The 18883-nt window shown below is 38.5% G+C and overlaps 1 protein-coding gene across 6 annotated transcripts in view; it reads right to left on the minus strand.

The window, feature by feature from the left end:
- Positions 1-6337, minus strand: part of LOC149074195 (mitogen-activated protein kinase-binding protein 1-like) — a 413671-nt gene extending 407334 nt beyond the window's left edge. For 2 of the 6 annotated variants that reach the window (XM_089246851.1, XM_089246852.1), the window contains exons 1-3: positions 6198-6327; positions 1569-1667; positions 258-341 (exon numbers count right to left, since the gene is read on the minus strand). In XM_089246851.1, the coding sequence (XP_089102977.1) occupies positions 258-341 (84 nt within the window). In that variant the 5' untranslated portion in view covers positions 1569-1667; positions 6198-6327. Of the gene's footprint in view, positions 1-257; positions 342-489; positions 827-1568; positions 1668-6197 lie in introns of those variants that run through there. The other 4 variants (XM_089246846.1, XM_089246848.1, XM_089246849.1 and 1 more) reach the window with 4 other exon arrangements.
- Positions 6338-18883: the final 12546 nt, after the last annotated feature.

The raw sequence follows: 18883 nt of genomic DNA on the forward strand, positions 1-18883 counted from the left end.
CTACGGAAAATTCTTTCTTCTTAAAAAGTATGAATGAATGCTGGTATCATTCTACAACAGCGGAAAGACAAGCAAACATGTTAAATAATGGTATATAATCCACATTTACTTTTGTTTTTTTCCCTTAAAAGAATGTTATCTGCATTACCATTAATTAAGCACTTTAAATTACAATGTCACAATTTCTTTTGTTTGAACTTTTATTAAATGAAATTTTCCATTTACATAAAGATGAATAACTTTTTTTCCTCACTTACTCGATCTGATAAGGGTATAATTTCTCTGCCTCTCCTCAATGCAGGAGCTCGTAATACTTTCCGAGGACCCAAAGTCTTCTCCATCTAAACAAACACCCTTATTTTAGTAAACTTGTGGCAATATTTATGAAATAACAACGTAGAGGCGAATTCATTAAATAGAATGCAACATCATGAAATCATGCTGTTTAACTCTGCTATGAAATAAATATGTAAAGCTAAAAGTACTTACATTTCATTAATGAAAATCAATTACTTCCATTTAAATTTCAGTCACACACTACATACATATTTTAAACAAAAACAAACTTTCATTGGAATAACAGCATTTAGTAATTGCCCAAATATTGATTAACAAAGACTAAAATTTTTTTGCTGTGTAGTCAGATGCAATCAAATTATCTAGTCTAAAGATGCAGAAAAATCTTCCATAAAACAAACTTTTCTCATTCATTTCTTTTTTGCTTCAACCAAAATATAATTAAAGAAGTGATGGAGAAATATGAGTTCAAATGAGGAAGTGCATCATTAAGGGGAACACCTTCTTGTCTGAAATCTTAGCGGGCTCTGAGACTAGACATGCTGGCAGATCAATTATTAGATAAAATGAGGGGGGAAGAGTATGTGTGTGTGTGGTGGTAGTTGGCATTATATCTAACTGAATTCCATGCACAAAGAAAAAAAAAATCTGGAAAAAGACAAGATTTCTTCAACAATTATGAAGCAGTCTTATCTTTGGGTTTCCTCTCACCTACCACCTTTCCACCCTCTTATTTAAGCTCTACTGATAAATATCCTGAAAGCTTATCACCTTTAATACAATGGTTGAATGAGTTTAAAGCATGGCATGAATGTGGGGTGGGGGGAACAGATTGTGAGAGCATAGGCTCCAATTGGTACATTCTATGAAATAATTCTGACTGGTGGTGAAATCATTCACATTTAAAGTAAAAGGCAAAATCACATGAAGTCAAATTATCACCTTAAAAGTAGAAATTAAAAAACAAAATACTCCAATTTCAGAAATATTTTCATAGGAAACCCGAATGTTACAAAATGTGATTTCTTTACAAATTAATAGTTAATATCGGGGCCAGAACTAGAGACGGGCAGGGAGCAACTGCCCCGGGTGGCAAAATTTAGGGGGTGGCAATGTCAGGTAAGAACAAAGAATACTGTTGTAAAATTATCAAATTTTAAAGTTGTGGGGGCAGCAAAAATCCTAGTTATAGCCATGGCTAATATAGTGTAACCTAAGATCGCTTTCTATTAAATTATCAAACTGATTTTTATCTAACAAAATATTCTTACCTCACTTTCAGCTAGCTATTCTTCCTTCTAATTCACAAATCTACAAATTTTGGCCCCTACATATGTCCTGTTCACCTGAGTTTTATCACCTGTGTTCACCTAAGAAAAAAAAATTAAGTAGGGTCAAGTGGGGTAAAGTGGTCAGGTGGGGTAAAATGGTCATACTGAACATAAAATGGCATAACTTGAGAATTTCAATTGATATTACTACCAAATTTCTGTTTTAACTTTCACTTGCTAGTAGGAAAGTTTTTCACCTAAAATATAATGCCAAGCAACATTTTAGTGGAAATGAAAATTTTTTTTGTTGTTGAAGCTCGGGTTCCATTTTTTGAGTGCCTGAATAACTTCTCTCTACCATTTTAGTTGCTAAAACTTTTTATAGATTGGCTGTACAGGGCACTCCAGAAGTATCTCAAGAACACTATTCCATGCACTGGTAAGTTGTAATCATTATACATCATATTTTATAGTAATTTAAACAATGTGGGGTAAAGTGGTCATAGCATTAGGCTTAACTAACACTTAGTTGCTAGGAGCTATTTTGCCTAACATATAATTGAACATGTAAGATTTTTTTTACTTAATTTACTTTTTACTTAATGTAGTTCAATTTTTTTCTTTTCTAGAGCAAACATGCACTTGGGAAGTAGGTGTTTGAACCTATATGTGAAAAGAATATACAACAGTACTCTGACATTCTTCCATTAGTATTGTTAGCTGTTGGAAAGAGCATTAGAATATCATGTGAGCTGCAAGAACATGAGTTAAAGATTCCATATGACTTAAGGAAGATGGATCATTTACAAGTCAAGACAAAAGGATTCTAGAAGAAAATCACGGTTACCATGCAAAGGAGACTAGTATTGAAGGCTTGAAATCTCTTGCTCAATGTGAACAACCCCCCCCCCCCCCTTTTGTAGATGTTGAACTTTCACAATTCACAACCAAGGGAAGTAAAGATACAGAATCAACTTCATGAGTGGCTGACTTGAACTTAGAAAGTGTCAAAATTAGCTAATATCAGTGTTGTGTCTGATGAGAGACTTGAAAAAAGCCATATACTGACTACCTTGCCCTCGTTAATCTCAGCTGTAAACGAAAGAGTAATACAGAACTCAAGGGCAAAATGAAAACATGTTTAGGATAGGATAGGAGAAACCTTAATTAAGGAAATAGTTGAACTTTGACTGCCACAAAATAAATATGCGAAAATTACATTTAACTCCCATAGCCAAAGAAAAATTTTCTTGAAGATGTGAGGCAAATCTATAACTATTCAAACTTTATGAAAGATGTCAGAAGGCTGTGTGTGTGGGGTGCTGGTTTATCATGAAGAGAACAAAAACCAATAATGCAAATTATCAGACAAGTGATTAATAAGGATTTATTATCTGTTGAATATCTTGAAAAAGCCAAAATAATGAATTTTTATACCTTTCCAGAAAATAAGGACATAGATGAGATAAGAGGTCAGTTGTATTTGAAGATCCTAATGAAGCCAAGATTTATAACCATAGAGTACATTAAAAAATATAAATTTAAAAGTAGAAAATGATTGTTTGATAAATGTGTTAAATAAAATTTCAATGCCCACTGACTATTTTCTTAAAATTTCATTATTATTTGGTATGACCATTTTACCCCATGCACTACTCACTTTACCCCACCCCATGGGGTAAAGTGGTCATAAAAGTGAGGTCTAAAAAGTTGCAGAAAAAAAACTGTTACACTCAAAAAATATTTTTGAAAAATGTGCTAATATACTCTCTAAGAATGTAATGTAAAATATCAGCCAAAAGATATCCTATTTTTGAAAAAGTCATATGGTTATACCTCTTCAAAGATGAAAACATCTCTTTTTATGACCATTTTACCCCACCTGACCCTATATATGTATAATAGATATGAATTTTAAACCTTCAACAGGCTTAGAATTAAAACATTTGATATTTTAGACTGCTAAGATGAGATAAATGTACAGGGCAACTACGGGAAAGCCATTAAACCAACTAATAAAAAAGGAAAAAATTATCAGATTGAGGCTTTATAGGTATTGTTAGTCAGAATGGGAGAATTTTCGTAACAGAAAAAAGTTAAGTTACAAAAATCGTTGAGAAGTGGGAATGACCTAGAGACGAAAATGGATTAATTTTCAGCTAACAATGGATACAGCATTCACTGTATAAATTACAACTTACATCATCAAGCATTCTGCATGCCCTATGCTAAAGGGTAATGTATGCAAATCACTCCTGCAGCTTCAAAGCATATCCAGATAAAAAAGTTATATGAAAACTAATAACATTTTTCCATGCGAACAATATGGTAGGACATGATCAGAACAATAGAAACAAAACAAAAATTCTCTCACTTAGTAAATATACTTCTCATTTGCAAACATAAATCAGGGTTTGACAAATTGAGAAAAAAATCTAGGCACCAACCAAATATTTTAGGAGCCAAGCTTATTTGTTCTGCCTGAGCTATTAATCACACATAGAAAAATTTCGTTTGAGGGTGATTGCGAGCCCCCCTCACCCCTATATTTTTAAGCCTTCCCAATATTTCCAATAACTTTACACCTATGGTGACTGAGCATAGTTTGGTATTAGTATCTCATATTAATACCTAAAATGATCAGGAGCTAACACAGGAACCTAACTTTGAGGGGGTACTTCCTAAATCCTTAAGCAGTCTCTAGGCTGGGATCTTTTGAGCCTCTTTATATGGTGAATTTATACTGTGAAAAAACAAAAAAAATAAGAATTATCCTTGGCCCCTGGGCTAGAGCCATGTCAGCCACACTCTTGTGGAGACCATGGGGGAGGAGGTACAATGGATGATGCAAATACCAGATGACATCATGCATTTTAAAATTTTCTGCATGTTAAGAGATATTCAATCAATATCATTCTAAAATTCAACAGGCTTTATTTATTATTTATTATTGCATCCTGTCATGATGGAAGGCCATCTCAACAGTATCAAGGGTCCCCAAGGCAAAGTGATGGAACAGCTATAGAATAATCGTTTTTTTTCCCTTGGTGATTTCTTTTATAGCCTGTTAGAGTTCTTCTAGTTAGTTATTTTCTTCCATTGGTGTTTTTTTCAGTCGACTATCTTCTTCAGCTTGGAGGTTTGCCATTTCCTTTCCATTATACGGTTGCTCTTTCTTTTGTCTCATTTTATATTTATAACCCAGAGAATTTACAGGGTGACCAAATTAAATATATTCCTATTTATAATTAGTTCCTACACTTTACAACAAGTTGGAAAGGATGAGAAAGTACATAAATCAAAGCAACACTGAAAAAGTTTTTGTAAAAATGTCAGCGCACTTCCTTTTGTTGCTTGGATAAATAATGGCCCTATGACCAGTCACATGAATGTTCGCACCACACACATTGATTTTGAGATGGTTTCTTTGCACTTGAAAAACCGTATGGGGATTTTCTGAGCCCTAAATTCGGCTATTGTGGTTATTAAGCCTGTCGGACACATGGAATGTTGTCATCTGAAAAAATAATCCTGAAGTGGAAATTAGGTTCACCATCAGCGAGAGCTAAAATCCACACACAACATTTTACGCTTTCTTCTATGGTGACACCAGATTTCTCTTTGTTTGCTCATAACAATGGCAGTGTATGCTTTCAGAAAATTTGTTGTCCAACTTGGAGAGTTGGGTGCATCCAAGTTTTTCTAATGCCGTTACTCCAGGTGACATTACTGATTTTTAATCAGTTTGAAATTAGGAACATTTGATCTGGACAAAAATCAGTGTCAGATCTCATCATCTGCAGGCAGGGAATGCGATAATACAACCCTATCAAGGCCAAAGAGCATGGCCCCCTCCCTTGGCGCAAGAAGTAGTGCTAACCTGTGGGTGCTTGTCTTGAGCTTTATATAGGAAATTTTGATTTCATATCAATTCTAAGGATGCTCAGACCTGTGCCGTGAATTACCATGAATGCTGATCACCCACAGCTCTGACGCCATTGCCCCCTCAAGGGTAGTTCTGACAGGGCTCCAGCCTAAGGGACCTGGGAAAATGCTTATTATTTTTTGCTTTTTCACACTGTAAAATCACTATGGAAGAGCCCTGCGAGAAATCGGCTAGGAGCCTGCAAAATATCCTACCCTAGAAGCCATGGTAAAGAGACATGGGTGAATCAGACTCAGAGCCTTCTTCACAACCCTATGGGCCCCACCTGCCTACTTAATTTCTGTAATTATTTACACGACCCTTGAAAATCATAGCACCATGTCACTTTTTCATGAGGGCCCCTCATGCAATTCAGATCCTCTCCTTCCAGGTAATGCTCGGATGAGCCCGTTCGTTAAGATGACCCTGTCAGAAGTTGGGAACCACCCACCTCTTAATAAACGGATCTAGCACCATCCAATTACATTACTAGTGTGAAAATTTGATTTTCCATCATGTATGTCGCATGAATTTTATGAAATTCTTTCAATTTAAAAATGTGACATTGAAAAAACAATCACAACTTCATAGAATAAGATTCAATTATGCTTACGATCGGCAATATATGTACATGTATGTTTGCATATCAAGTTTTAAAATCCATTGATCTGATATTACGTACACTAGAAACATGAAAAACTCACGAGAGCTAATTCGATGCAACTTGGAAGATATCATTTTCATTTTAAATAAATAAACAATCCATTGTTGGCACCATGATCACTTCACTAATCGTTGCAACAACTGAACATACACAGAAAAATTTGTATTTTTAAAGTGCAGTGTTGTCGTTGCCAACGTGCCACGTGGAAAAGCGACTAGCGACATCAAATATGCTATTTTAAAAATATGACCATATGTCCCATATATTACGGGTGAAAATCATGGTGGAAGTTCGTTATGATTAGACTGACCATATGACCGATATTTCCGGAATCTTTACATTCTTCGGTTTACGAACATCGTGGTTTGCGAATAATTCGGTTTACGTACTAGTCTTGGTTACGAACACACAAAACTGTCTATAAATCCTGAAAGCACCATATTTCAGAAGTCTAGGATTACATTTTTTTCTCGACAGAATTTGGTTGAAGAATTGCATTTCATCAGAATAAAGTTCGCGCCACCAAATACGGCTTCTCTAAGGATCAGCAAGTCATTTTAAACCATAGGTCATGGGCGGAGATAGACTTGGAAGTCTGGGGGGCACGGTCATTATTCCTGGGGGAGGGCACGATGATGATGATGATGTTAATTCATGGGTTCCGTTCACAATCCCGACAGACGAATCCCGACAAGTCACAATCCCGACAGACGAAATCCCGACAGGTCAAAATCCCGACAGGGTCGAAATCCCGACAGGTCAAAATCCCGACAGGGTCGAAATCCCGACAAGTCAAAATCCCGACACGGTCAGAATCCCGACAGGGTCGAAATCCCGACAGGTCAAAATCCCGACACTGTCGAATTTAAAAATTCAATTTGGCCGTATAAGCCGCACTTCGTGATTTCTGTCGGGATTTAAATTTCTCGCGGCGAGGGCCGTTGGGGTGCCGATGAGAATGATAAATTGCGATGAAATAAATTTTTCAAATTTTAATTTCGCCGTATAAGCCGCACTTCGCGATTTCTCTCGGGATTTGAATTTCTTGCGGCAAGGGGCCTTGGGGTGACGATGAGAATGATAAATTGCGATCAAATAAATTTTTCAAATTTTAATTTCGCCGTATAAACCGCACTTCGCGATTTCTGTCGGGATTTGAATTTCTTGCGGCAAGGGGCGTTGGGGTGACGATGAGGATGATAAATTGCGATCAAATAAATTTTCAAATTTTAATTTCGCCGTATAAGCCGCACTTCGCGATTTCTGTAGGGATTTGAATTTCTCGCGACGAGGGGCGTTCGGACGCCGATGAGAATGATAAATTGCGATCAAATAAATTTTTCAAATTTTAATTTCGCCGTATAAGCCGCACTTCGCGATTTCTCTCGGGATTTGAATTTCTTGCGGCAAGGGGCCTTGGGGTGACGATGAGAATGATAAATTGCGATCAAATAAATTTTTCAAATTTTAATTTCGCCGTATAAACCGCACTTCGCGATTTCTGTAGGGATTTGAATTTCTCGCGACGAGGGGCGTTCGGACGCCGATGAGAATGATAAATTGCGATCAAATAAATTTTTCAAATTTTAATTTCGCCGTATAAGCCACACTTCGTGATTCCAGAGGCCTGAGTTAGGTCCGACCGTTCATCGCATACAAGTTCCAAGGAAAAATTGATATTCTTTGCCTTTGTAGTCTAGTGGGCTCACCCAGAAAGCTCGAGAACGTGGGTTTGATTCCTAGCAAGAGCACAGCTGAATTTTTCGTTCCTAACTTCATCTCGCATCAGCCAACCGTTGAAACCTTCGTATAGATAGCGGAAAGTGATATCATCCTCGGAAAATACAGTGTGTGTGGCTCAAAACAAAAAAATCTAAATTTTTCTTTGATTTCCCGTCCTTTAACTTCCAATTTGAAAGTTGTTGCATTGTCTCTCCTGATGCCAACAGAAAAATTGCATGTTTGTCAGTGCAATATTCGCTAAGATATTTGAATTCGAAAACTGGAGAAAAGTTATGAAAAGACAGCAAAAACTAATCGACAACGCTCCTTCCCCAAATTTATGCTGTCCTTTCCACCTTTCCTTCGAATTTTGAATTCAAATATCTCGGCGAACATTGTACTTGTCAACTTAGATTTTTGTTGTTGGTCTCAGGAGATACGGTGCAGTCACTTTATAATTAGAAGTTTTAAAAATTTATATTTTTTTATTTTGTTACACACTGTGTTTTCACTCTCAAAACTGGTACAGGGTAATTTTTGAACGCCTTTTGAGCATTTTTTCAAACTGAAATCATCTCTACCACGGATGGTTGAGAAGACAATGGCTGTACTAACTCTTAAAGGACGCCCTGTATGCAACTACACTACCACACAATTTGCATACTCTCTTCAAAGCCTTAAGACCAACTTAGAGATAGAATTTTAAGAAATTTTTTTGGGAGTATCAACAGTATAAAATAAAACTACTGACAGAATTTTATGTTTATAGCTTCGTAGTGAGAAGGGGGGAATTGGGGATCCGGTCCCTTCGAAATGAGAGAAAATGATTGAAATATGGTAAAACATGGCCAAATATATTATTTGACCACCTTGTCCCCCCCCCCCCCCCCCGAATGGAATTTCTAGATACGGGCCTGACCTTCAGTGGTTGCGGCTCGGCGATGAATCAGTGAATTAAGCTGTCAAGACATGTAATTTTATACATATGAATAAAAATATTTCTCTACTATTACATTGCTTTCGAAAACCTTGAAAATTTTAAATTAAGATCTTCATGAAACGGTCTAACTTTGTGCAATATCATTTGACATTTTAAGTCTATTTGAAATTTGAGCGAGAAAGAATTTCGAAAAATTCTCAAAGAAAATAATAAGGAATAACAGTGTTTGTGGATGATAGAAAAATCGATAAATGCCAGAAAAAGACAACCCTGAATCCTTTGCTTTTCGCCAAGTTGGAAAAGTAAATGAATTTCCAAATTATTGATCTCCATTGATCATGGTATGCGCCACAAACCTTGCAGCGACAAACGGAAATCCCGACAGAAATCGCGGAGTGCGGCTTATACGGCGAAATTAAAATTTGGAAATTTTATTTGATCGCAATTCACCATTCTCATCGTCGCCCCAACGCCCCTCGCCGAGAGAAATTCAAATCCCGACAGAAATCGCGAAGTGCGGCTTATACGACGAAATTAAAATTTGAAAAATTTATTTGATCGCAATTTATCATTCTCATCGGCGCCCCAACGCCCCTCGCCGCGAGAAATTCAAATCCCGACAGAAATCGCGAAGTGCGGCTTATACGGCGAAATTGAATTTTTAAATTCGACCGTGTCGGGATTTTGACCGTGTCGGGATTTTGACCGTGTCGGGAATTTGACCCTGTCGGGATTTCGACTTGTCGGGATTTTGACCGTGTCGGGAATTTGACCCTGTCGGGATTTCGACCCTGTCGGGATTCTGACCGTGTCGGGATTTTGACTTGTCGGGATTTCGACCCTGTCGGGATTTTGACCTGTCGGGATTTCGTCTGTCGGGATTTCGTCTGTCGGGATTATGACCCACACCCTTAATTCATATATACAATATACATTAGATCACAAGGATGACGTCACTCTCCGCTATCATACGAAGGTTTTAACAACTGAATGTTGCGAAGATATATTTCGGAAAGAGAGAAAATTCAACTGCCCCTGCGGGGAATCGAACCCACGTCCTTACGTCCTTTCACTTTCCGGGTGAACGCCCTAGACCACTAGACTACAGTGGGTTCGATTCCCCGCAGGGGCAGTTGAATTTTCTCTCTTTCCGAAATATATCTTCGCAACATCCAGTTGTTAAAAACTTCGTACATTAGATCAGTCGACATCGCCTTTGACGCTGGGGGGAGGCAATGCCCCCCGCACCCCCCTCGTATCTCCGCCCATGCCATAGGTCAGTGATTCCCAACGTGGGCGTTAACGCCCCCTTGGGGGCGATGGAATGTTCCAGGGGGGGTGGTAGAAGCTACGAGTATAACATAGGATCCTATGGGTTAGATTGCGTTGGGGGGCGGTGAAAAAAATTTCCAAAGAAGGGGGCGATTTGACAGAAAAGGTTGGGAAACTATGCCATAGGTAGAGATAGACATGAAAGGTTGGTGTGGGGGGGGGGGCGGCACGATAAGGAGAGATGCATGATGATGATGCCAATTCATATGTATGTTACCGCTAAAGTGCAGAAATCAATTATTCTACATATTATCTAGGTATCGAATCAGTTAATCTGCAGATTAGCTAGGTAATGTGCACATTAACGGCTTTCGAGCTTTAGCGGTAACATGTGTATGCATATGCCGACTCCGTCATTGACGTTGGAGAGGCATCCCCATACCCCCTCCCCATTTCTCCGCTAATGTTTAAACTATGTGAAGCTCGCTGAAGAAAAGAACTTTTCAAACATGTTTTGCAATAATATCTGACAGAACTAACAGTCAGTATATCTTCTGGAAACATCACTTTATTATCCTACATTACATAGTTCTTATTTACAAAGCTTGGCAGTAAGTGTCTAAGGGTATCACACGGAGATACTGAAGGCTTATGACTGATGAATAGGTATCCAAGCGATCCAACATATCCGTATATTTCTATGGAGCTCCTCACACGAGGATATCGGCGTATTGGTGACGAAATACCTTACGCGACGGAGTCTCCGGCGCATAGGCGGATTTAGATCTGGAGTCTGGGGGGGGCACGGTCATTATTTGCTGGGGGGGGGGGGTACGATGATGATGATGTCAATTCATATATACATTAGGTCAGTCGACTCCACTTTTGACGCTGGGGAGGGACAATGCCCCCCCGCCCCTCCCCCCGTATCTCCGCCCATGCTCCGGCGGTGACATTGCATGCTAGTCGAACAGAGTAATGCGATTCAGAAATATTTTTCCATATTTTCGTCAGTTGAGGTTGTACGATGGGTGACAGGAAAGTCGCAATGAGCTGGAGATATTGATTTATGATATTGTTACGATCTGTAGGCGATAGATGGCGCGATTTGTTCGATGGCTCTCAGAAATATCGAAATCGGTTGATGTCGGTTTCAGTTTATCGGAGAGGGATGCTATTGCTGAGAACATTCCAGAAAGTCCCGCCCCTCCAGACATTGGTTCAACCCCTCCGTACGGTGGAGCTGCCGACTAGGAAACTGTGAAATAGAATTTTGTGGAATGTTCTTTTTCTCGAAGTTTCTCCAGGGGTTATAAATATCGTGGCGCTCACAAGATGGCAGGCTCAGAGAGACTCGAATAGAGATTCGTTGAACAGTCAGTTGTGTTTAAACTTTACGAGAAAGTTGTTTAATCAAGCTCTCTGATTAGCTTGTAAATACGTGTAAATTGCTGTTCTGTAAATAAATCTGTGTTTGTCCGTCGAACCGCTTCTTGTTTTGCAATCTCGAAGTCTTGTGGAAAATTATCCGGTACAATATTTATTTGTGCTTTGAAGGGGTTCTTTTATAAGTGAAAATATCCACTGAACTATTCTTGGGAGCTGCAGGTGAACTATGGATTTGACAAGGGACACTCTGCAAGTGACAAAAGTTTGAGAACCATTGATGTAGGAGTATGATAATTATTTATAATTTCTTTCATAATATAATCTTCATCGCTGCTAGAATCACTAAAAGTTTTAATTTTTTCTACCCCGTTCATAATGTACATGGAGATAAGGAGGTGAACTGTGTCGTTTTTACTCATTTTCCCGGGCTTTGTTTTTAGTAGCGCCGTGTGAGGGAAAACGGCAACTCGACTTGTTCAAGTCAACTCAACTCGCAAGTTGAGGGTACTCGAGTTTGATTTCAGTATCCTCGTGTGAGGAAGCTTTCAGGCTGGGCGCACACCAGTTAGACAAGATAAGACAAAACAGTTTTAGACAATATTATTCATTGTTGTTTACATTGATTTTTGTATCGTGCAACGTTTCAATTTGTATGACTAATCGGTGCGTTGTGTCATACACAAATCAAAGTGAAAAAAATTACTAAGCTTGTCTCATCTAAAAATAACGGACATTTCAGCAATCAAATTTTGCTTTTACCACCTGATTCAACAGCAATTTCACTACCACTGAATCAAGGAATTACCTTAAATATGAAAACATTTTACCGAAAATTACAGACCAAAAAATATGTGATTTTGTGGAGGTTGGGATGGATTCAAAAATTTGTCTTAGATGCTGTTGAAATGATTGATTCGGCATGGAAGTCAGTCACGAGTGCACGATTCGAAACTGCTTCCATCATGTTGGTTTTTGTTCTGAGTCTTTGGAAAACGATACTTCTCCGAACAGGGCCGTAACATCGATTTTGAAATATATGACATCCATATTTGTTATGGGCATCTTTTTATTAGCTACCTCGTTGGGCAATTTGCCTGTTGTGGCGTTGTTTTTGTATTTGTATAAAGCTGTCTGGCCTTGTATTGTCTAACCGGTGTGCGTTCAGATTTACAGAGCCATCAATTTGGCTTGGAGTAATTTTGTGACCAGAAGGTGTTGCAATCGGAGATTTTGAAGATTTTGGCAGTGAAATTATAGATGATATATAAAACGGAAACCAGACTTTGCCCTGACATCGTTTTCATTCCGTTTGCATTTTATCTCTTTCGAATTATGGTAATTTTTTCAGTGTTGGTATAATGATTAACATAACTTATATGCACAGGAGCTGTTGTAAAAGGGGGGAAACTAGAAGGCTCTGGAGTCCCAGGAACGGATCAGCTCATTTTAAATTGATTCCTATGGGAAATATTATTTCGGTTTGTGAACAATTCTGTTTACGGACGGACATCAGGAACGAACTAAGTTCATAAACCGAAATACAAATAACAAAGGCCAGAATAGACAAAATGCCCAACGAGGTGGCGAAAAAGTTGACTAACTTCATAATCGCTACCAATTCAGCAATTATCCTGTGAAAATGCTTAAGTTGATAAATGTGAATTTTTGACAAAAAATAGCGAAATTCCGTGTTCTGGTAATTCCCCTGCCAACTCCACCAATCCCAGTGGCGTCGGAGCCGGGGGTGCTGTGGGTGCTCAAGAACCCACGGTAATTTGTGGCATGGATCCGAGCACCCCCAGAATTGATTCAGAAATTAAAAAAAACTAAAGACGAGCACACACAGTTTCGAAACATTTCCGACGCCCCTGACCAAAAAAAAAACCGAACTTTCTTTTCTTTATCTTACACTGGGTGAGGTTCTACGGTAGAAATTCTGGATAACGGACATCCATGGGATAAAAAAATTTTTGTTCACTAATGGGGAGGTACGATATACAATGGAATCTCGTTTATACGACTTTCATATCTATACGACATATGGCTTCGGTCGCGATTGGTTCCTATACATTTTATAGTTAAAATGTATATATTACCGTGTTAAAAGAGACACACCGGCAGGGCCGGTCTTAGACCTAGTGGTGACCAGTGCAAAAACAGTAGTCAGCTTCCCCCTCCCCCAGGTGCGGATCCAGAGTGTTGTGTTGGAGGAGGCAATTTTTGCTCGTCATTGCTGTCCCGTAAAATACCAGACAGATTCATTCTACTATATTATCAGACTCTTGGTGTGGTGATCGTCCTCATCGCCTCCCCTCTTGGTTGGATATCAAAGGACGAATCAGTCAGAAAATCTTTCTTCCTACAACGGGTTTACTGCTATTTAACTTGTAAACAATCATACAAACCAACTTGTTTGATTTAATTAAGAGATTTAAAAACATAAAAAACAAAACGTCACACATTTACGCAGGGTACTCATCACAAAGGATCTATCTTCTTCATACTTATTGTAATTGAATTTTATGATAAAATCCGTGTAGTGCACGCACACGTACGGGCTAAACTGATAATAAAAGTGGTTAAATTGAAGTGATATTTTTCCGTATGATTTCTTTCATATTTATAAAACTCATGAACTTCATTTGAAATGATCCCTTTCAGACCCAGTACTAAGAAACGGAAGAGGCAGGCAAACACCAGCAAAAGCACCTGGCCTTGCAACTTGGGTAGGACCGTAACTATTCTGAGGCAACTTGGGCAGTGCCCCGAGTGGAATGGGGGGGGGGGGAGGGCGCTTTTAACTCCTTCTTTTTCTCGAGTATAACCATTTCAAGGAGACTCCAAGGAAAGACTACCCCCGAGAAAGCACACTACGGCCCTGGAGAACGGCCGTCTTAAGAGCATCATGGGCTCCCGGGTCAAGTGGTTTTTCTGAGGCCCTACCAAGTAAATTCTAGAAAATTTTAACGAAATCTCATTTTCGTGAGGGCCCTTCTATTCTTTAGGCTCCCGGGCCACGCCCGGGTGGACCCATGCGTTAAGACGGCACTGGGAAGGAGTTGTTTTTCTCTCTGTAGATTTTTTTATAACCTCAGGGACTTCAGCTTAATCTCAACGATAACGCAGAGTACTTAAAGTTTGGTGTGAACATCCCTGAGGTTAAAAAAAAAATCGGAAGTGAAAAGAAAGCAACTCGCACGTTTGTGCATACAGGGTCTAAAAGGATTATACATAATCGCTGGTAAAAGTGATAAATGTTGCAAAATTTATCAAACTTACCGAGACGATTGGTGATTATGCATAACCGATATGCTTTACCGATTCAACGCATGTACCGTACTTCATCAGCTCCAAATAACCTCATTTCAAATATACATATATACGCATCCGAAATTTCTCTTATTCGAAATGGATTTGCCGCTGCCCCGGCTCTTTGATTTGGATATGTGAGGTACTACTTTATTTCCATATTTCCACATGGAAGTCCCAATTAACCTACCCTATTCTGCTGCTTATAGTCTGTGGATTATACATTTCAAAAAAATTACGTTGAAATAAAAACAAAACGTCGGAAATGAATTTCTTAGTGTGGATCAAAGCTGCATGACGACTTTTAATTTTCAAGCGGCTTTAGAGTGTGGATAAACCACTGCATCTCATCAACAACTTTTTTTTCTGAGAGAGGTTTCATTAGTCATAATGACGTTAAAAATTTAATTACAAAAACATATATTTTTCAAATATTTATAGATGGGTAGATGCCAGTATAAAAATTGACATTTTCTGTACAAAAGTGTTAAACAACCCCTCTCCTCCTTGAGAGCGATTTTATATTGATAAATGAAATTTCTAATGTTAGGTTATACAGGGTGATCAGCGAATAAGCCCTTATTTCAAAATTAAATATCTCTACAACAAAGATCAATAGAATTATGCGGTAAACGGTACGTTTATTGGCAAAACTGTAAGAATGTTGTACAGAAATTTTGAAAATTTAGTTTTTTTTTTAATTTTTTAAAATTCAAAAAAAAAAAAAAAACTGGAGATTTTGGGGTTCCGAAAACCCTCATTTGTGTGAAGAGAAACCACTGCATTCGCCTAAAGTTACTGCATGGGCTGCGGTATGCGCCATGTGTGCTGACAAATTGTTCCAAAATTGTAACAACGTTCAGTAGTAATCGTTTCTCGCACGAAGAAGGGGCCGATAATGCCTCTGGCGCATACCGCAGCCCATGCAGTAACTTTAGGCGAATGCAGTGGTTTCTCTTCACACAAATGAGGGTTTTCGGAACCCCAAAATCTCCAGTTTTTTTTTTTTTTTTTGAATTTTAAAAAATTAAAAAAAAAACTAAATTTTCAAAATTTCTGTACAACATTCTTACAGTTTTGCCAATAAACGTACCGTTTACCGCATAATTCTATTGATCTTTGTTGTAGAGATATTTAATTTTGAAATAAGGGCTTATTCGCTGATCACCCTGTATATACGACTTCGAACTATACATGGTGGCTTTTTTTCCTCACACTATTGAAGTTTACATCTGCGGATTATAAGCAGCAAAATTCGATAGGTTTTGTTTAATTCTTATTCAAGATTAACGTCGAGGACTGTGAAAAACCGAAAGAAATGACTTACCTTCAAAATGACTTTCTTTTTAAGGTGATTAAAATTCTTACAACTTATAGAAAACTACTATAACAAAAATTAAAATCGAAAACTTTCATTAGAATCACCAGATTTTCATTTCAATGAAATTTATATTGGTTTTTGGCCTTTCTTGAAAGTCGGTTGGCATATCTTGTCAAGCAATCTCGACATTGATTTGTAATTACGACCTTCCTGCATCCTTCATTGGCTGACCGATCAGTACAAAGCAGGGCTGTCACCAAAATATCCCCTCGAAAATGCTATCACCCTCCCCCCATCCCCCATTTAAGAATTTGAAGTTTCAACAGTCTCTCGCGATACGTATATACTATTTTTATATACTAGTAGGTAGGGTAAAAAAGGGCTCGGAGATACATGATGTTCTTAAGTCAGCCACCTCGTTGGGCAATTTGCCTGTTGTGGTGTTGTATTTGTATTTGTATTTGTATTTTTTCAAATCAAATCAAATCAAATTTATTGTTATCATATAACAGTAAAAAAAAGAGTGAAAAATTTACCAAGGAATCAATCAAAAAATGACGCATTCTGATAAATGCTAGTAAAAATTAGTATGGAAAAAAGAATAGTCAACTAAAAAAATCAAAAATTATTCAAATTAAAATAAAAATTCATGGCAACAGAGGAGTGCAATTTAAAACAGTGCTCCATCTATATGCTGCATCTAAAAATATAAATTTTTTGGATGTTGGACTAAAAGCAAAAACGACTAGACGCAGCATGTAATGTACCATCAAGTGGTAACATGTATTAGTAGTATGACCAGTAGGATAGCACCTCTGGACGGCCTTGACCACAAGTGGGCGTGTCCCAAAATCGTGTTGTTGGACGGAGGTAGTTTAGGAGGGGGCGTGACATCATCTTCCTTGGCCCCAAGTAGGATAGCACCTCTGGACGGCCTTGACCACAAGTGGGCGTGGCCGTGTTGTTGGACGGAGGTAGTTTTGGAGGGGGGCGTGACATCATCTTCCTTGGCCCCAAGTAGGATAGCGCCTATGGACGGCCTTGACCACAAGTGGGCCGTGTTGTTGGACGGAGGTAGTTTTGGAGGGGGGCGTGGCGGCCATATTGGTTGGTCGTGTTGTTCCACTATGGGTTTCACGTGACCCAGAGGGCGCTACTCATTCAATCCCTCTCCCTACAGAACACTTGTTGTCACGTGACCACGTTACTGAACTTGCGATCACGTGACCCTTCTTGGATGGACTTGTCCATGTCGCCACTAGATGGCAGCACTATTTTAATTGATTTTAATCATCCATTTTTTTTCAATTTTAAAAGTGTTAGGTGGTCTAGACCTGGGTTCGAACCTGGTACTTCAGGATGACAATCCACACCGTTGACCACTGGACCACCGACACTTACCAATACGTTCCTTAATTAGCTATAGTATCTATTTATGCAATATTGTTGACCCTATACAAGAAATTGTTATCGTTAACAAAAATAATGTTCCACGTTAATTTGACATTGGGTTGATCGAAGTAAACATGTATCTGTTACCATGGTTACCCGACATGCTGGTTGGTCACGTGAGTAGTATTGGGGCGGTTTGGCGTAATTTTTCGGCACGCTCACTAGTGATGGTCCTTCCTTCTGACCTTCAGGTCTCATCGCTCCTCCCCCTCCTTCCTCTTCGTGGGGGGGGGGATGATGATAATGCTGCTTTTCTTTCCTTACGTTGATGACGCTAATTAATCATTAGTGTACAAATTATGCTGCTTCGCTCTGGGGCTATGACTATTTCCGCCACTAGATGGCGCCACCGGAAATGTTTCCTATTTTCGCGCGTTTTTGACCGACTTCCTTTTTTTAGCCGGATTTCGCACCTTTCGAGCCAGACTTCCTGTCGCCTGGAAAATGTCCGATATATTTTCCGGATCTCGCACCTTGCGAACCAGACTACCTGTCTGGGAGAAATGTCGGATATATTTTCAAAATCGCGGTTGGTCCGATTTATTTGGAAATAAAAAAACTGTTTTCAGAGACCTTTCGAACCCATGGCAGCTTATAAAGTACTTCGTTCTCCAGGCTAGTGTGCTAGCCACCGAACCAATTAGACTTGCTAGGCCTTATGAAATAAGTATAAAAAAATAAAAGTAATAGTGCGTATAGCACATTTAAAAAAAAGTATATTAAAAAAACAACGCTCCTATGACAAACACATCGCTCCTAATTTTGATGATCTCAAAGTATGCCTATGATCGAGGCTACCACTCGTCCACGGAGTTATTGGTGAAAAGGGTGAATATCGTGAACCATCTCTACTGTTTCTCAATTATTTTCACACTAATTTTCCACAAATTTTTTTTAAAATAAATTTTAAAAAATTTTCTCAAGATGTTGATCACATTAATGACCATACTAGGTGGCAGCACTACCGATACATAAATTTCGTGAAAATTATTCACTACGTCGTTATAACAAAGAACTTTTATCAGATGTCCCGATTTTCTCTTTGGGCATGAAGGTGCTGTATTAGAAATGAATTTAAAAGAGAAAAAATTAAGTCGCCAAATTACGGCGAAAATGCCAATTATGGCACAAAACTAACCAAGATTTTTCTCTAGCTGTTTTCAATCCCCAAGTTGAAAAGATATAGTTCGTTTTTGGTTGATGATGCTAATTAACCATTAGTGTTCAAATTATGTTGCTTCGAGAAGAGCCTTTTTATAAACAAATATTCAAGTTAATCAAACATGATCCAAAAAAAACGCTCACTTCCCAGGCGTTATTA

The sequence above is a fragment of the Pholcus phalangioides genome, unplaced genomic scaffold, assembly GCF_987345545.1.
Source record: "Pholcus phalangioides strain wild (caught in Gottingen) unplaced genomic scaffold, Ppha-v1.0 ptg000017l_1, whole genome shotgun sequence".
NCBI lineage: Eukaryota > Metazoa > Arthropoda > Arachnida > Araneae > Pholcidae > Pholcus > Pholcus phalangioides.